General features: G+C 41.6%; 1 protein-coding gene across 14 annotated transcripts in view; it reads right to left on the reverse strand.

Moving 5' to 3' along the window:
• The window catches only part of KDM2B (lysine demethylase 2B), a 174,833-nt gene that overhangs the window by 103,575 nt on the left and 51,093 nt on the right, over nucleotides 1-20,165 (reverse strand). For 12 of the 14 annotated variants that reach the window (XM_056534717.1, XM_056534724.1, XM_056534712.1 and 9 more), the window contains 2 exons: nucleotides 19,868-20,046; nucleotides 2,425-2,531 (listed from right to left, as the gene is read on the reverse strand). In XM_056534717.1, the coding sequence (XP_056390692.1) occupies nucleotides 2,425-2,531; nucleotides 19,868-20,046 (286 nt within the window). Of the gene's footprint in view, nucleotides 1-2,424; nucleotides 2,532-19,867; nucleotides 20,047-20,165 lie in introns of those variants that run through there. The other 2 variants (XM_056534698.1, XM_056534764.1) reach the window with 2 other exon arrangements.

Here is a 20,165-nt window from a genome sequence, read left to right on the forward strand (position 1 = left end):
GAGGGCAAAGCAGGGCCCCGCGCACCGAGGGCAAAGCAGGGCCCCGCGCACCGAGAACAAGCTGAGGTTCACGTCACAGTGGGGCGTGATCTAAGTGGCTCTCCCAGGTTCTCTTAAAGGGCCGCCGCTACAGTGGCTACCTGGTAACTGCTCCAGGCCTGGCTCCGACATCGTAGCCACACAGACCTAGCGGCCGCGGCGGGCCCTTCCCCCGTGCTTTTATATGACAGGCGGCCGACGGCGGGCCCTTTTCCTGGCCGGGCCTTCAGACAACGTCCGAATGGACCGGCCGGTCAGTCCACCCCTGCCGGCTACTATCTCCTTTTGCATAACCTTATGGCTTGTTCTTCTTGGTGTTGCAATTTCATGTTGAGCCATGTTCACATCTGTCACTTGGTGTCAGTTGTGAACAGAAATCAACAAAATTAGACTGGTGATCCAAAAAACGTGGTTAACAATTACTGAACTAAAAAACGTACACAAGCCTGGACTATGGGCTCTCCATGCCTCTCGGGTGATAAGGGAGGCTCAACTCCTGTTGCATGGAATAGGTAACTAAATAACTTAGTAACTGATAAATACGGCAAAATGTTTCAGTATGATTAAATCAACAAGTTGTACACAACTGTCTAAAGTGGCAATTCAAAGGTCCCTAATAATAAATGATACATAGACACTCCAGGGCTACTCCAGTACTGAACAACTTATCCCCTATTCCCAGGATAGGGGAGCTGAGCTCACTTCATATCAGTTCAGTCCCGGCTGCTATCAGCAGCCAGGACCCGTGGCTAATGCTGGACATCGGCGAACGGGCAGATGCCCAGATTTAACCCTTAGACACCACAATCAAAGTTGATTGCGGTATCTAAAATGCAGAAAATACACTCCCGGCAGTTCAGTGGAGCTGATTGGAATAATCATAGGGAAATAACGATGTCCTGATCATCTAGGAGGACGGCAAAAGGGCCCTTACCTGCCTCCTCACCATCCCATCAGTTCTACAAGGCTCCAGTCAGCCAAAGCAGGCTGGAGCAATGGAGTACCGATAACACTGATAAATGCTATGCTATGGAATAGCATTTAACAGTGCATGCAATCCAAGCATAGCATGTATTAGTCTAAACCATTTTGGGGGGAAAAAGAAAAAAAAGAAAAAAAAAAGGTTAGTAAATGTGATTTAACCACTTTCCTAATAAAAGTTTGAATAAACCCCCTAATAAAATCTGATGTGTCTCTTTCAGTGGTAATAACTTTGGACTGCTTTTACCTGGCAAAGTGATTCAGAGATTGTTTTTTCAAGACATATTGTACTTTATATTAGTGGTACATTTTTGTTGATACATGAAGCGATTTTTGTGAAAAACTAAAATATTGTGAAAAATTATGTTTGAAACTTCTCTAGGTTTGAAACTTGTAAAAGAAATAGTCATGCCAAATAAATGTAGTAATTAATTCACATCCACAACATATCTACTCTATGCTGGCATCATTTGTTAAACATTCTTTTACGACATTAAAAGGCATTTTTTCTAAATTTCTAGGAAAGTTCATAATCTCATTTTTTTTTTTTTTTTTTTAGGTACCACTTGAATTCGGAATATATACACATTATATTATATTATATTATAATAAATATATATATATATATATATATATATATATATATTTATTACACATACACACACATACATACACATTATGGGGGAGATTTATCAAGACCTGTGCAGAGGGAAACTTGCCCAGTTGCCCATAGCAACCAATCAGCTTGCTTCTTTCATTTTTAAGAAGGCCTGTGAAAAATGAGAGAGGCAATCTGATTGGTTGCTATGGGCAACTGGGCAAGTTTTCCTCAGCATAGGTTTTGATAAATCTCCCCCTATATGTATATACACATACACATCTAAATTTATTTTACGTCTTTACAACAGCTCCCCCTAGTGTCTCCCCTGCCAAGTACAAGATGCGGTAGCAGGTTTAGGATGCTAGGGGGAGCTGTTGTACAACTAAACAGCTAATTCACACAAAGAAAAATAAAAAAATTCCTGAACTTGCTTCACCCAGAAGTGAAGCATGCAGGAGGGCACAGCTGCGGGAGTTCAGGACCGGTAAGGGACATCGGGGAAGGGGGACGGGACACTGGTGACACAGAGCAGTGTGTGTGTCCTGATCCCCGTGATTGGGACACACACACTGCTCTGGATTTTTGCAAAAAAGCTGGCATCGGCTAGTCAGATTTGACTGGCTGATAGTAGCTATGGCTGTGAAGGGGGGGGGGGAACAAAAACCCCCTAGGTCCCAGGCAAGATGGCTAGCTATTAGTGACCGCGAGTAGTGGCCAGTATTTACCAGTTATCAGTAGAAAAAAAGCATTGTATACAGTACAAGAAAAATTTCATCACAAAATAAAAGTACATAGCTACTTACTTCTTCACTTTGGGATATTTCATCTCAGATATCACATTTGTTGCTTCTTTTTGCTTTTCTTTTAAATGCTGAGGCCACATATTATCCACCCAATCTACGGCATCCACCTACATGAAATTAAAGGCATTAATGAATACACAGTAATTTCACAGTTAAAGTGTCTCTGTCATGAGATCTAAACACTTTAGATTATGGTATCTATGTGATGCCCTTCAAGATTTCATCTAGTAAGTGCCAAGTTATCCCATTATGCAGCTCCCTTAAAATGGGTATTCCAGGTAAAAGTTTATTTTTTTTATTTTTTTTAATATCAGCTGGCTCCAGAAAGTTAAACAGATTTGTAAATTAATTCTATTAAAAAATCTTAATCCTTTCAGTACTTACCAGCTGCTGAAGTTGAGCTGTTCTTTTCTGTCTGACAACAGTGCTCACACCTCTGTCTCAGGAACTGTCCAGAGCAGGAGAGGTTTGCTATGGGGATTAGCTCCTACTCTGGACAGTTCCTAAGACAGACTGAGGTGTCAGCAGAGAGCACTGTGGTCAGACAGAAAACTCAACTCAACTCAAATTCAGCATCTGATAAGTACTGGAAGGATTAAGATTAATAGAAGTATTTTATAAGTCTGTAACTTTCTGGAGTCAGTTGATATGAACAAAAAAAAATAATGTTTTTTTTTACTGGATTATTCCTTTAACCTGTTTGAGGGTCTGAATACTGTGTATAGCAAGAACTACGCTTGCAATGCTGAGAACAACGGATATACAGTGTATCAAACTGGTTTTCCAAGTACCCCAAGCCCTGGTTCTACAAGCTGGGTCTAGAGAGCTGTATAGTGGGAGATCAGTGATCTAGATGTCCTGGTTTAAAGTTCTTTAAAGTTAAACATTTTGTAAAATGAATCCACCTGTTAGGGTTTGCCATATGCAAATAAAACTTTTTAAGGCTGGGTTCCAATTACGTTTTTCCCCATATGGGAGCGCATACGGCAGGGGGGAGCAAAAACCTTGCGCTCCCGTATGTAATTCATTTCAATGAGCCGACTGGAGTGAAAAGTTCGGTTGGCTCATTTTTGCCCCGTATGTGTTTTTTCCCCGCACCTAAAACCGTGGACGACCACGGTTTTAGGTCCGGTTGTAAAAGCGCATACAGAGCAAAAATGAGCCGACCGGACCAAACGTTTCATTGCAGCCGGCTCATTGAAATTAATTACGTACGGGAGCTCATAGAAAGGCATACGGGAGCGCAAGTTTTGAGCTCTCCCCTGCCGTATGCGCTCCCGTATGGGGGAAAACGTAATGGGAACCCAGCCTAACTTGGTTTACAGAGCTGTTCCATGGCTCATTTTTTGCACTATGATATGTAGGTACTTTTATTGGTTCCATGTGTCTATGGGATTTTTTTTGTATAGCTCTTTTTTTTCTTTACAATTCTCTACAGAACAAACTAGCTGAATAATGGGCAAGTCCCTAAATAAATGGAGCAGCAATTGTAACTCCATTAACTATGGGACTTTTGAACAGTGCCAAGTGATGGATAGCTCCCATCTTGAGATAGACCCATTTCATAACTCTTATAAATCCATCCACTGAGCTATATATGAGAGTGTTTTTGTGGAGTCAATTGTACTTTCTAATAACATCTTTAAATTTTACCTTAAAAGGGTAGTCCAGTGGAGAAAAACTTATCTCCTATCCTAAGGATAGGGGATACGTTTGAGATCGCAGGGGGTCCGACAGCTGGGGCCCCCTGCGATCTCTTTGTACGGGGGCCAGGCTCTCCGGCCAGATAGCGGGTGTCGACCCCCGCACGAAGCGGCGGCCGACACGCCCCCTCAATACATCTCTATGGCAGAGCCGGAGATTGCCGAAGGCAGCGCTTCGGCTCTGCCATAGAGTTGTATTGAGGGGGCGTGTCGGCCGCCGCTTCGTGTGGAGGTCGACACGCCCCCTTCCCGCGGGCTGTCAGGGCTCCGTACAGGAGATCGCAGGGGGCCCCAGCGGTCGGACCCCCAAACCCCCCCCACCCCGATCTGCAACTTATCCCCCATCCTTAGGATAGGGGATAAGTTGTTCACCACTGGGTCACCACTGGACTACTCCTTTAAAATGACTGGCAGAGCAAAAAATATATTTTATATGGGGGAGGTTAATGCAGCGCACTTTATGCTTAACCCCTTAAGGACCCTTGACGTACGCGTACGACATGGGGAATTCCGGTCCCCGCCACGTGGGGATCGGACCGGGATGCCTGCTGAAATCATTCAGCAGGCAATCCCCTCCCCCATATGTCGGTAATCACTGCAAATCGCAGGTGAATTCACCCTTGCGATTTGCGCGATTCCGGGTCATACGGGTCTATGGTTACCCGGAAAATAAGGTGGCACCCCTCCTATCCCTGCTAATGGTCGTCAAGAAGCGACGACCAATAGCAGATCGGGGGTGGGTTAACTTTTTGTTTCCCCGTTCTGCCCACCCACAATAGGCGGGGCAGAATGGGGAAACTGACAGAGGACCAGCACGAAGATCCACTTACCCATCTGACAGCAGCGGGCGATGGGGTATCGGCGGGCAGCGATGTCGTACGGCTGGCTTCCTGGATCCTACGGAAGCCGTGAGTTGCCTAGCAACATCTGGAGGGCTACAGTTTGAGACCACCACACAGTGGTCTCTAAACTTTAGCTCTCCAGCTGTTGCAAAACTACAACTCCCAGCATGCCCAGACAGCTATTTGCTGTGTGGGCATGCTGGGATTTGCAGTTTTGCAACAGCTGTAGGGCTACAGTTTGGAGATCAATGTGCAGTGAGCTCTAACCTGTGGCCCTCTAGATCTTGCAAAACTACAACTCCTAGCATGCCCACACAGCAGTTTGCTGTCTGGGCATGCTGAGATTTGTAGTTTTGCAACATCTGGAGGACCACAGTTTGGAGATCACTGTGCATTAGTCTCTAAACTGTAGCCCTCCAGATGTTGCAAAACTGCAAATCCCAGCATGCCCAAACAGCCAACAGCTGTCTCAGCATGCTGGCAGTTGTAGTTGCGTACCTCCAGCTGTTGCATAACTATATCTCCCAGCATGCACTTTGGCGATCAGTACGTGCTGGGAGTTGTAGTTTTGCAACAGCTGGAGGCACACTGGTTGGAAAATACTGAGTACGGTAACAGAACCTAACTGAAGGGTTTTCCAACCAGTGTGCCTCCAGCTGTTGCAAAAGTACAACTCCCAGCATGCAGGGTCTGTCAGTACATGCTGGGAGTTGTAGTTTTGAAACAGATGAAGGTTTGCCCCCCCCATGTGAATGTACAGGGTACATTCCCATTGGTGGGTTTACAGTAAGTTTCCTGCTTGAAGTTTGAGCTGCAGCTAATTTTTTGCTGCAGCGCAAACTCCTAGCGGGAAACTCACTGTAAACCTCTGCCAGTGCGCATGTACCCTAAAAATACTACACTACACACTACCACATAATAAAGGGTAAAACACAACATATACACCCCCTTACACTGTCCCCCCCGCCCCAATAAAAAAAATTAAAAACTGATCGTACGTCAGGGTTTCCAAAATGGAGTCTCCTGCTGTTGCAAAACAACAAATCCCAGCATTTCCGGACAGCCACTGACTGTCCAGGCATGCTGGGAGTTTAGCAACAGCTGGAGGCACCCTGTTTGGGAATCACTGGCGTAGAATACCCCTATGTCCACCCCTATGCGCTCTCTCACTTCGGAGCCCTGCCATATTTCAAGGAAACAGTTTAGGGTCACATATGGGGTATTTCCATACTCGGGAGAAATTGCACTACAAGTTTTTTTTTTTCTCCTCTTACCCCTTATGAAAAGGAAAAGTTGGGGGCTACACAAGGAGAGAAAAAAAAGACCCCCAAAATTTGTAACAATTTCTCCTGAGTACGGAAATACCCCATATGTGGGCGTAAAATGCTCTGCGGGCGCACAACAAGGCTCAGGAGTAAGAACGCACTATGTATATTTGAGGCCTAAATTGGCGATTTGCATAGGGGTGGCTGATTTTACAGCAGTTCAGACAAACGCCAAAAAATAAATACCCACATGTGACCCCATTTTGGAAACTACACCCCTCACTGAACGTAACAAGGGGTACAGTAAGCTTTAACACCCCACAGGTGTTTAAGAATTTTCATTAAAGTTGGATGGGAAAATGAAAAAAAAAAAAAGTTTTCACTAAAATGCTGGTGTTGCCCTAAATTTTTCATTTTCACAAGGAAAAATAGGAAAAAAATCCCCCCAAAATTTGTAACCCCATTTTTTCTTAGTAAGAACATACCCATATGTGGATGTAAAGTGCTCTGCGTGCAAACTATAATGCTCAGAAGAGAAGGAGCCCCATTGGGCTTTTGAAGAGAAAATTTGTCAGGAATTGAAGGCCACGTGTGTTTACAAAGCCCCTGGTGCCAGAACAATGGACCCCCCCCCCACATGTGACCCCATTTTGGAAACTACATCCCTCATGTAATAAGGGGTACAGTCAGCATTTACGCCCCACAGGTGACTGACAGATTTTTGGAACAGTGGTCCGTGAAAATGAAAAATTTAATTTTTCATTTGCACAGCCCATTGTTCCAAAGATCTGTCAAATGCCAGTGGGTTGTAAATACTCACTGCACCCCTTATTAAATTCTGTGAAGGGTGTAGTTTCCAAAATGGGGTCACATGTGGGGGTCCACTGTTCTGGCACCACGGGGGGGCTTTGTAGACGCATATGGCCCCCGACTTCCATTCCAACCAAATTCACTCCCCAAAAGCTCAATGGCACTCCTCTTCTGAGCATTGTAATTCGCCAGCAGAGCACTTTATGTCCACACATGGGGTATTTCCATACTCAGAAGAAATGGGGTTACAATTTTTGGGGGTCATTTTCTACTATTACCCCTTGTAAAAATGTAAAATTTGGGGGGGGGGGGGGGACTGCATTTTAGTGAATTTTATTATTTTTTTTTAATTCATTTACACATCCAACTTTAACAAAAAGTCGTCAAACACCTGTGGGGCGTTAAGGCTCACTGTACCCCTTGTTATGTTCCTTGAGGGGTGTAGTTTCCAAAAAATAGTATGCGAATTGGGTGTTTTTTTTGTTTTTGTTTTTTTTTTGCTGTTGTGGCATTATAGGGGCTTCCTAAATACGACATGCCCCCCAAAAACCTTTGAAGAAAAAAACTCACTCTCCAAAATCGCTCCTTCCCTTCTGAGCCCTCTAGTGCGCCCACAGAGCACTTCACATACTCATGAGGTTTTTTTTAATTTAATTTAATTTATTTTTTTTATACGCAAGAGAAACTGGGTTACACATTTTAGGAAGATTTATCTCCTTTTACCCCTTGTAAAAATTCAATAACTGGGTCTACAAGAACATGCCAGTGTAAAAAAAAACTGAAGATTTTGAATTTTCTCCTTCAATTTGCTGCTATTCCTGTGAAACACCTAAAGGGTTAACAAACCTTTAGAATGTCATTTTGAATACTTTGAGGGGTGCAGTTTTTATAATGGGGTCATTTATGGGGTATTTCTAATAAGAAGGCCCTTCAAATCTACTTCAAAACTGAACTGGTCCCTGAAAAATTTAGATTTTGAAAATTTTGTGAAAAATTTGAAAATTGCTGCTATATTTTGAAGCCCTCTGATGTCCTCCAAAAGTAAAAACATGTCAACTATATGATGCAAACATAAAGTAGACATATTGTATATGTGAATCAATATATAATTTGGAATATTAATTTTCCTTATAAAGCAGAGAGCTTCAATGTAAAAAAAATTCTAAATTTCCAATTTTTTCATCATATTTTGGAATTTTTCACCAAGAAAATGATGCAAGTATCGACAAAATTTTACCACTAATATAAAGTAGATTATGTCACGAAAAAACAATCTCTGAATCAGAATGAAAGTTAAAAGCATTCCAGAGTTATTAATGCTTAAAGTGACAGTGGTCAGAATGGCAAACAATGGCCGGGTCCTACACTGAAAATTGGCTGGGTCCTTGAGGTGTTAAATTGAGATGTTCTGTTTATTCTGTGGGTCAATATGATTAAAACAATACCAATTTTTACATGCTTTTAAATTGTCATAGTCTGACGCCTATAACATTTTTATTTTTCCATACACAGGGCTGTATGGAATCATTTTTTGCACTGTGATCTGTAGATTTATTGTTGCCAATTTTGTTTTGATTGCACTTTTTGATCGCTTTTTAGTAATTTATTTATGACATCTCATTTTACGATAAAACCTTTTTCATCGCATGGGATAATAAACATTATATATATATACACACACACACACACACACACACACACTAGATTGGACATTTTTGCAGACACCAAATGTTTTCGAATTTTGTTTAAATTTTTTTTTCCAAGGGAGAAGGGGGCGATATTGTAAATGTTATAATATTTTACACTTTTTAAGTCCCCATAGAGGACAATTTATAGCAATCATTAGATAGATAATAGTTTTAAATTTATGCCATTGACCTTGCAGTTTAATTATCATTATATTTTTATAGTTCAGACTTTTATAGAGCATCATTTCCACAAACGCTTATGTTTGTTTACATTATTTAAAATTGGGAAGGGGGGGGCGGAGTTGGTGTTTTAAACTTTTATTAGAAAAGGGGCTTTTAACATTTATAAACCTACACCCTTCCTTCAGAAAAAAAAAAAAAATTATTATATATATCTTACTGACTGGTACCACACCAAATCAATTATGTAACCTACAAGTGCTACATGAATAAAGTAAGCCATTTCTCAAAAAATACAAATCTTTATTGAATTCCATTAATATATACAAAAAAATCCATCAAACACATTTACCCCAGAACAATAGGCATGGACCAATCCCATGTAATTATATTAATCCTAGATAGTACACTGTCCAGTAACAATCACAAGTATTAGGCTGTTTCCACTTTTCTTTTTGTTGCCCACAAGAAAAACGGCAGAAAAAAAAGCCATCGCATTTTCCTGTGTTTGACCCTTTTTTCTTGCGTTTTTTCCTGGCGTTTTTTTTTGTTTGTTTTTTTGCCTTTGAGGGGAAATTGCATTTTTGGCCCCTTTGACATTTTTTATTTATTTTTTTCCCCAAAATTTGTTGGGTACCAAACCCCCAATCCACCCCCCACACACACAAAAAATAATAAGGGGGATGCAGTAGTGATGGAAAAAAAATAATATTTTCTATAATGACATGTTAATTTTTAAACAGGGATCAATTTATGTGGGCGAGCTGGGCACTAAAAATGTAGCAGACAATAAAAATGTCTCAATACTCATGAGACCAATATATGGGGGGTATAATCGCAATTAGACCTTGTAGATCAAAATACCCTATTTCCCACATATAAACCCTTTATCTTTATTATTTCCAAAAGACCAACCAAACAAAAACAATTAAAATTCCCGTGCTATTCACTCAATGTGGGTAAATGTAAATCCACATGTAATTTAGTGCCAAACAGGTCATTCTAGCCTAAAGTATTTGATTCCTGTGTGCACCTGCAGTGTGCAAATCGGGTAATGAGTGATCACAGCATTAAAATCACTACTCAGCCCCCCTCGACATGTTTTGCTGCTTGACGCAGCTTGTCAAGAGGACAGCGTGCCTTGTGAAAAACACACTACATTTTTTATTATTGTCGGCTACATTTTCAGTGCCCTGCCTGCCCACATAAATTGATCCCTGTTTAAAAATTAATAAAAATGTAATCATAAAAAAGAAATTTAGTTGAATAAAATTTTTTCCACCACTACTGTATCTTTTATTATTATTTTTTTAATGTTACCCTACGAAATTTTATTAAAAGAGTTTTCCATAATTTTTTTTTTGGATGGCTAAAGTCAACATGCTGCGGCTTTGCAAAACCACCAAGGAGCTGAAAAATGCAGAAAAAAAATGTAAAGTGTTAAACGCTAAAAGGATTAAAAAACCGCCAAACTGAAAGACTCAGAGTGGAAAAAGAATTTTGCTATTTCTCATTGATTTACATTGAACATCTGGCCACAACATTTTTTCAATGAAAAAACGCCACGGGGGCCGTTTTGGCTTTTTTAATTTTTAATTTTTTTTACTCCTTAAGGACCAAGGGTGTACAGGTACGCCTTTGCTCCCTGTACTTAAGGACCAAGGGTGTACCTGTACGCCCGTGAGAATTTCGGTCCCCGCCACGCGGGGCCGGACTGGGGTGACTGCTGATATCTATCAGCAGGCACCCCCCCCCCCCCCCCCCCATGTTGGCAATCGGCGGAAATCGCAAGTGAATTCAAACTTGCGATTTGCGCGATTCCGGGTCATTATGGGTCTATGGTGACCCGGAATATAAGGGGGATCGTGGGTGTCTAAGACACCCACAATCCCCCTGAAGAGATAGGAGTGAGGTGGCAGGGGTGCCACCCCTCGTATCCCTGCTATTGGTGGTCTAGACACGACCACCAATAGCAGATCGGGGGCGGGGGGGGGGGGGGTTAACTTTCGTTTTCCCCGTTCTGCCCACCCACAATAGGCGGGACAGAACGGGGAAATGACAGAGGACCGGCGCCGGAGTCCACTTACCGATCTGCGGAGGCTGCGGGCGACGATCGGCTTCTGAGATCGGCGGGCGGCGATGTCGTGCAGCAAGCTCCCTGGATCCGACGGAAGCTGGTAAGTTGCCTAGCAACATCTGGAGGGCTGCAGTCCGAGACCACTATATAGTGGTCTCTATACTGTAGCAATCCAGATGTTGCAAAACTACAACTCCCAGCATGCCCAGACAGCTGTTTGGGCATGCTGGGAGTTGTAGTTTTGCAACAGCTGGAGGGCTACAGTTTGAGACCACTATATGGTAGTCTCTGAACTATAGCCCTCCAGATCTTGCAAAACTACAACTCCTAGCATGCCCACACAACTGTTTGCTGTCTGGGTATGCTGAGATTTGTAGTTTTGCAGCATCTGGAGGGCCACAATTTGCAGTGGTCTCTATACTGTAGCTCTCCAGATGTAGCAAAACTGCAAATCCCAGCATGCTGGGAGTTGTAGTTGCGATCCCTCCAGCTGTTGCATAACTACATCTCCCAGCATGCCCTTCGGTGATCAGTACATGCTGGGAGTTGTAGTTTTGCAACAGCTGGAGGCACACTGGTTGGAAAATATTGAGTTAGATAACAGAACCTAACTGAAGGTTTTCCAACCAGTGTGCCTCCAGCTGTTGCAAAAGTACAACTCCCAGCATGCACGGTCTGTCAGTACATGCTGGGAGTTGTAGTTTTGAAACAGCTGGAGGTTTGCCGCCCACATGTGAACGTACAGGGTACATTCACACGGGCAGGCTTACAGCAAGTTTCCTGCTTCAAGTATGAGCTGCGGCAAATTTTTCGCCGCAGCGCAAACTCCTAGCAGGGAACTCACTGTAAACCTCTGCCAGTGTGAATGTACCCTAAAAACACTACACTAACACAAAGGGTAAAACACTACATATACACCCCCTTACACTGCCCCCAAATAAAAATTTAAAACGTATTTTACAGCAGTGTTTCCAAAACGGAGCCTCCAGCTGTTGCAAAACAACAACTCCCAGCATTTCTGGACAGCCACTGACTGTCCAGGCATGCTGGGAGTTTAGCAACAGCTGGAGGCACCCTGTTTGGGAATCACTGGCGTAGAATACCCCTATGTCCACACCTATGCAATCCCTAATTTAGTCCTCAAATGCGCATGGAGCTCTCTCACTTCAGAGCCCTGTCGTATTTCAAGGAAGCAGTTTAGGGCCACATATGGGGTATCTCCATACTCAGGAGCAATTGAACTACAAATTTTGGGGGGCTTTTTCTCCTTTTACCCCTTATGAAAAGGAAAAGTTGGGGGCTACACCAGCATGTCAGTGTAAAAAAAAAAAAAAATTTTACACTAACATGCTGGTGTTGTCCTTTAATTTTTATTTTCACAAGTGTTAAAAGGAAAACAAAAAGACCCCCAAAATTTGTAACGCAATTTCTCCTGAGTACGGTAATACCCCATATGTGGGCGTAAAATGCTCTGCGGGCACACAACAAGGCTCAGGAGTGAGAGCGCACCATGTACATTTGAAGCCTAAATTGGCGATTTGCACAGGGGTGGTTGATTTTACAGCGGTTCTGCCATAAACGCAAAAAAAAGAAATACCCACACTTGACCTCATTTTGGAAACGACACACCTCACGGAGAGTAACAAGGGGTATAGTGAGCCTGAACACCCCACATGTGTTTGACGAATTTTCATTAAAGTTGGATGGAAAAATGAAAAAAAATTCACTAAAATGCTGGTGTTACCCAAAATTTTTCATTTTTACAAGGAAAAATAGGAAAAAAGCCCCCCAAAATTTGTAACCCCTTTTTTTCCTGAGTAAGAACATACCCCATATGTGGATGTAAAGTGCTCTGCGGGCGCACTATAATGCTCAGAAGAGAAGGAGCACCATTGGGATTTTGAAGATAAAATTTGTCCGGCATTGAAGGCTACGTGTGTTTACAAAGCCCCCATAGTGCCAGAACAATGGACCCCCCCCCCCCCCACATATGACCCCATTTTGGAACTACACCCCTCACGTACTGTAATAAGGGGTACAGTGAGCATTTACGCCCCACTGGCGTTTGACAGATCTTTGGAACAGTGGGCTGTGCAAATGAAAAATTACATTTTTCATTTGCACAGCCCACTGTTCCAAAGATCTGTCAAACGCCAGTGGGGTGTAAATACTCACTGCACCCCTTATTAAATTCTGTGAGGGGTGTAGTTTCCAAAATAGGGTCACATGTGGGGGGGTCCACTGTTCTGGCACCATGGGGGGCTTTGTAAACGCACATGGTCCCCGACTTCTATTCCAACCAAATTCTGTCTTCAAAAGCTCAATGGTGCTCCTTCTCTTCTGAGCATTGTAGTGCGCCAGCAGAGAACTTGAGCTCAACACATTGGGTATTTCCATAGTCAGATGAAATGGGGTTACAAATTTTGGGGGTCATTTTCTCCTATTACCCCTTGTAAAAATATAAAATGTGGGGGAAAACATGCATTTTAGTGAAAATTTTTTTTTCTTCATTTACACATCCGACTTTAGCAAAAAGTCGTCAAACACCTGTGAGGTTTTAAGGCTCACTGTACCCCTTGTTACGTTCCTTGAGGGGTGTAATTTCTAAAATAGTATGCCATGTGTTTTTTTTTTTCTTTTTGCCGTTCTGGCACCAAATGAGACATGCCCTCCAAAAACCATTTCAGCAAAATTTGCTTTTCAAAAGCCAAACTTGATGTCCACACTTGGGGTATTTCCATACTCAGAAGAGATGTGGTTACACATTTTGGGGGGCATTTAGTCCTATTATCCCTTGTAAAAATTTAAAATTTGGGGGAAAACTAGCATTTTAGTGGAAAAAAAAAAATAAAATCATTTCCACATCCAACTAACAAAAAGTCGTGAAGCACCTGTGGGGTATTAAGGCTCACTGTACCCCTTGTTACGTGTCTTGAGGGGTGTAGTTTCCAAAATAGTATGCAATGTGTTTTTTGTTTTTTTTTGCTGTTCTGGCACCATAGGGGCTTCCTAAATGCGACATGCCCCACAAAAACCATTTCAGAAAAACGCACTCTCCAAAATCCCATTGTCGCTCCTTCCCTTCTGAGCCCTCTACTGCGCCCGCCGAACACTTGACATACACATATGAGGTATTTCCTTACTCGAGAGAAATTGGGTTACACATTTTTAGGAAGATTTCTCTCCTTTTATCACTTGTAAAAATTAAATAACTGGGTCTACAAGAACATGCCAGTGTAAAGAATGAAGATTTTGAATTTTCTCCTTCAATTTGCTGCTATTCCTGTGAAACACCTAAAGGGTTAACAAACCTTTTGAATGTAAGTTTAAATATTTTGAGGGTGCAGTTTTTATAATGGGGTCACTTGTGGGGCATTTCTAATATGAAGGCCCTTCAAATCCACTTCAAAACAGAACTGGTCCCTGCAAAATTTTTATTTTGAAAATGTTGTGAAAAATTGGAAAATTGCTGCTGAACTTTGAAGCCCTCTGATCTCTTTCAAAAGTAAAAACATGTCAACTTTATGATGCAATCATAAAGTAGACATGTTGTATATGTGAATCAATATATAATTTATTTGGAATATTCATTTTCCTTATAAGTAGAGAGCTTCAAAGTTTAAAAAAATGCAAAATGTAAAAAAAATGTTATCAAATTTTGGAATTTTTCACCAAGAAACGATGCAAGTATCGACAAAATTTTACCACTAACATAAAGTGGAATGTGTCACGAAAAAACATTCTCGGAATCAGAATGAAAGGTAAAAGCATTCCAGAGTTATTAATGCTTAAAGTGACAGTGGTCAGATGTGGAAAAAATGGCCGGGTCCTACAGTGAAAATTGGCTGGGTCCTTAAGGGGGTTAAAGAAAGAAGAAAAAAAATATAAAAATAAAATTAAAAAAACACACACACACACACACACACACACACACCTACAACAACCACCACCAACTGGAAACGTATCCTTAGACCTCAATATGCATCAATATTGCCATGCAGTATCGCTCATATAGCATATTTACCTGGACAGGACATAGTGGTAAATCATGTAGGGACCCACCGCCATTTCGTAGTATTCACTAATTCATAAGGAGGTGCAGTATACTCCATGGGGGACATGTATCAAAAATTTTACCCCTGTTTTGTGTGTATTTTTTTGCGCAAAATTTTGCGCAAGACCTTTTTTTGCGCAATTTTTTTGCGCACATTTTGGTAGAGCATGTCCTCCAGATGTGGCTGAATCAGGGTACCTTGGAGTGACATCTATAGTACACATGGATTTATTAACTGCGTACTTTTTTTTTTTTTTACACCAAAAATTTTGCCGCAAGAGCTGTTTTTTTTGCCCAAATATAAGCCATCTTGGACTAAACGTAGCAAGATGCTCTAAATCATTGATTCTATCTTCCAAAGAGTGGATTTAGGAGATTACTATATTTACCTGCAATTTATGAAGCTCATTGCACTTGATTGATAAATTTAGCGCTTCTGCACATAATTTAGAATTCGGAAAAAGGGGTAAAATGCTTCTACCATACACAAATAATGATACATGTCCCCCCATGTGTTATATAAATGGGAGTTTCCCCTATTGGCGCACGCACAGTTCTGGATGCTTTTTACATTTTATTCACTATTTTTTAGTCCTCATAGGGGACTACCACGTGCAGTCTTCTGATTAGCACAGCACTGATCAGTCATCTCGAAGCTCCATTGCTTCAGGTTTCCTGCAGAATTGGAGCACCGATGGCCAAGCCAGAGGCAGGTAGGGACCCGCCATCTGTCCTCTCAGCTGACATGCGTTTTTTTTTTTTTGTTTTTTTTGAGGTATCCTTTTTTTTAATCAACTGGTGCCAGAAAGTTAAAACAGATTTGATATTTTATTTTTATTAAAAAATCTTAATACTTCCAGTACTTATTAGCTAGAACTTTCTGGCACCAGTTGATTTAAAAAAAAAAAAAATAAATAAAAAAGTTTTCCACTGGAGTACCCCTTTAAGTCCATTCACACCACAAAGTGTTTTAATGAAAGGGGTCCATTTTTCAATTTGACATGTTTCTCTATGCTACAGGGGCTGTAAAGTTAGTGTAGTTCATAATACAGTGTCTGTACCTGTGTGTGACGGTTTTCTCACAATTCTTCTGTGATTTCCACCCCAATATATGTGATTTTCACCCCAATATATATCCGCCTACAAAGTTACTGTTGTCTCGGATTTTTCCCAGCTTGCAAAGCAGCCCAGACCTGACTCACTAGTCAGCTGGTGACAGGGAGCCTGTCTGCTTCAATGGGTGGAGGGATCGCTTGGTGGGGGGAGAGATCAATCTGCAACGGCTGTAGGCACCCTGATTGAAAACCACAGGTCTTTGGATGGATGCAGCTCATTTATGTTTCAATGGGTGGGGTGGCTGATGTGTGGGAGGGAGGAAAATGGAATTATGGGATTTGTAGTCAAAATAAGAAAACTGAAACAGGAAATACCAGATCACAAAAAGCTAGCCACTGTATTATGGTAATCTCACAACATAGCCATTTAGCCCCAAGACAAGAGCAGATCCTTCCTAAGCATGTCCATTACTGCCTGCCAGGTACGTACTAAAATCACCTTATGATGGATAACCCCTTTATCTTTTAAATGTGTTTACTTTAAGTGAATCAAAAGATTGTTTCTTTGTAAAATATTGCACTTCATATTTGTGGTAAACGTTGGTTGATATATTCAGAGGTTTCTTAAAAAAGAAAAAAAAAAGTTTTGTGCAAAAATGGGCTTTTATTTTAAAATTCTCTGTGTCACATATCTATTAAAGTTGAATCTACAATATATCCACTTTGTAATTATGTTATTAGTTTCTTTGTTAAACAGCCTTTTCATTTATGGTGCTTATAGAGTTAAAGGGGTATTCCAGGCAAAAAAAAAATTTTCTATATCAACTGGCTCCAGAAAGTTAAAACAGATTTCTAAATTACTTCTTCTATTAAAAAAAAGCTTAATCCTTTCAGTACTTACCAGCTGCTGAACTTGAGTTGTTCTTTTCTGTCTAAGTGCTCTCTGATGACACCTGTCTCGGGAACTGTCCAGAGTAGAAGCAAATCCCCATAACAAACCTCTTCTACACTGGGCAGTTCCCGAGACAAGCAGAGATTTCAGCAGATAGCACTGTTGCCAGACAGAAAAGAACAACTAAACTTCAGCAGCTTATAATAATTGGAAGGATTAAGTTTTTTTAATAGAAGTGATATACAAATATGTTTAAAGGGGTACTCCGGCGCTAAGACATCTCATAAGATGCCTGATCACGGGGGTCCAGCCGCTGGGGACCCCCGTGATCTTGCACACAGCACCCCGTTAGAATCAGTTCGCTGTTCGCTCCGGGTCGGATTACTGTCAATCACGGGGACGGAGCGTTGTGACATCACGGCTCCGCCCCCTCAATGTAAGCCTATGGGAGGGGCGTGACAGTAGTCACGCCCCCTCCCCTAGGCTTACATTGAGGGGACGGAGCGTGACATCAAATAGGGGCAGAGCCGTGACGTCACAACGCTCCGGCAGAGCCTTGACGGTGAACAAGCTCCGGGGACTGATTATAACAGGGTGCTGCGTGCAAGATAACGGGGGTCCCCAGCGGCGGGACCCCCGTGATCAGGCATCTTATCCCCTATTCTTTGGATAGAGGATAAAATATCTTGGCACCGGAGTACTGCTTTAACGTTTTGGAGCCAGTTAAAAAAATATATATATGTTTTCCTGGAATACCGCTATTTTAAAAAATGCACCCCTTAAAGAATTCAAACCAACATTTAAGAAATGTATGTACTCTTTAGGTGTTTCACAGAAATAAAAATGTGGAGGTGGAATTTAGAAATTTATTTTTTTTGCAGATTTTTACATTTTAAATCCATTTTTCTGTAACAGGTTTTGGCAGAGGAATACAATATGATATTTATTCCCTTAACCCCTTAAGGACCGAGCGTTTTTCGTTTTTTTTTTTTTGCACTTTAATTTTTTCCTCCTTACCTTTTAAAAATCATTACCCTTTCTATTTTTCTGCGTTCGGGGAGGTTTGAGGGCTAATTTTTTGCGCTGTGATCTGAAGTTTTTATTGGTACAATTTTTTGATCGTTTTTGTGACCAAAAATACGCCATTTTGGACTTTGGATTTTTTTTGCGTGTACGCCATTGACCATGCGGTTTAACTAACTATTTATTTTTTATAGTTCAGACATTTACGCATGTGGCGATACCACATATGTTTATTTTTATTATGGATGCATATTTTTTATATGGAATTTGGGGAAAAAGGGGGGCGATTTAAACTTTTAATAAGGAAGGGTTTTTTTTTTTTTTTTTTTTTTTTTTAAACACTTTTTTTATTCCCCTTAGGCGAATTTTAGGATCATTAGATTCATTAGATTCCTCATCAATGTGGTTTCATAGAACCACATTGATCTGTGTGCTCTGCGCTCTGTTGATAAAGCCTGGTCCCGCCAGGCTTGATCATTCACAGTGCAGCAGCCAGCACAGGATGTGGAGGTAAGCCCTCCGACTACCTCAGCAGTGGATCACCCCCTCCCCAAAAATCGAGCTGTGGGGAGGGGGAAACCCAATGTACCACCAGGAATGGTTTAAAATGTCCCTTTAGACACCGCTTTCAACTTTGGTGATCTAAAGAGTTAATAGCCGGCTATGTCTGCTATTAACGCCAGCCCACAGCTACAAGAATCAGTTGGGGAGCCGGCCGGTATGGCGCAGGCTCGAGTCGGGAGCCCGCGCCATACAACGGTTGCTGTCTCAGGATGAGCCGGCTCGTCCTTAGACAGCAACTGGTTAATATTGATGTCTTTAGAAAAATCCCACATGTGGCCCTTGTACGCTACTTCATTTGAAGGAGATATCATGAACAAAAACTTGTCCCCTAACCGACAAATGGAACTACCAGCGAACTCCTGTATGGAGGTTTTTTTTTTTGTTTTAAGTCTTTTTTTAACTTATTTATGTATGTATTGCATGTCAGAGTTACAGTGTCAGTGTTACACTGTCTCATATCACATGCTGCCTCAGGCATAGCCTGATTGGCTTATGCAGCCACAAAACCAAAGGCAGTTGTCAGGTTTCCGGTTGTCAGGGTCACCATCAGCGCCATGCCAATGGCATGAGGGAAGGCAAAGAAGGGTGGTGAGGAACTGAGGGTACTCCTTGCTATTGTAAGCCCAATATATGCTGTGTGGTCACAATGACCAAAGCATCTATAGGGTTTACTGCCAGGACCAGAGCTCCGTTCATTTCAGGCAGTAGTGGCTGGCTTCCTCCGATGGGGCCCCCTTCTCTCCTTCAATCACTTCACTGACTAAAGCATTGGTGAAGGAGGAGGAGTAGGAAAGAAAGACAGAGCAACTATCATTACTATTGGTCTTTCTGTACAGTCTGGACTTCTTCAGGGATGCTCAGCTGTGCTACACAGCCAAGCTCAGTGAACTTTATATTACAATCCCTTGCATGTACGTGGTTTAGCGACAAGGCAGCCACTTCTACCATGTACACGATTTTTGCGGAAAGTACCAGTTGTTAGTTTTTGAGATGTTAATATACAAGTTAACTTTTGCAAAGTCTGATTTCTTCATTTGTTTTGAAATGTGTTTTTATTGAAAATTTTTAATACACAAATATACCACAATAACCTTCAACCAAGAGGAAATAGTTTTTGAACAGGTGCCTGCCACCAGGATTGTTGGCAGATGCTAACACATAACTCCACATTCTCTATCTGCAAAAAGGCCATAGTTATAGGATTCCTTTTCAGCTGGATCCCTTGGGACTTAAAGTTGCCTAAAACTTATATTGGGATGTTAACACCCCAGCTTTAACAGATCACCATACCACAGTTGGCCGCTTGATTACTTTTTCTAGCTTGGTGTGGCTGAACTCCAGGCTGATCACATTGTACAGTTTTTCCCTTTCATTTTCTGGTGTTTCGAAGTATCGGACAAATTGTGACATACTCATGTCTGTAGCCTTTTGTGTGTTCACATCCATTACATCCACTACCCGTCGGCTTCCTACAAAAGAAGAGATGTTTCAAGCCAACACATATCAATAATTATTATTATCCAAAACACTAAACTTCATCTTGAAGTGCACCCGTCGTCAACAAAAACTTTTAATATAACGTAGATAA

The sequence above is a fragment of the Hyla sarda genome, chromosome 1 (assembly GCF_029499605.1).
Source record: "Hyla sarda isolate aHylSar1 chromosome 1, aHylSar1.hap1, whole genome shotgun sequence".
In the NCBI taxonomy this organism is placed as follows: domain Eukaryota; kingdom Metazoa; phylum Chordata; class Amphibia; order Anura; family Hylidae; genus Hyla; species Hyla sarda.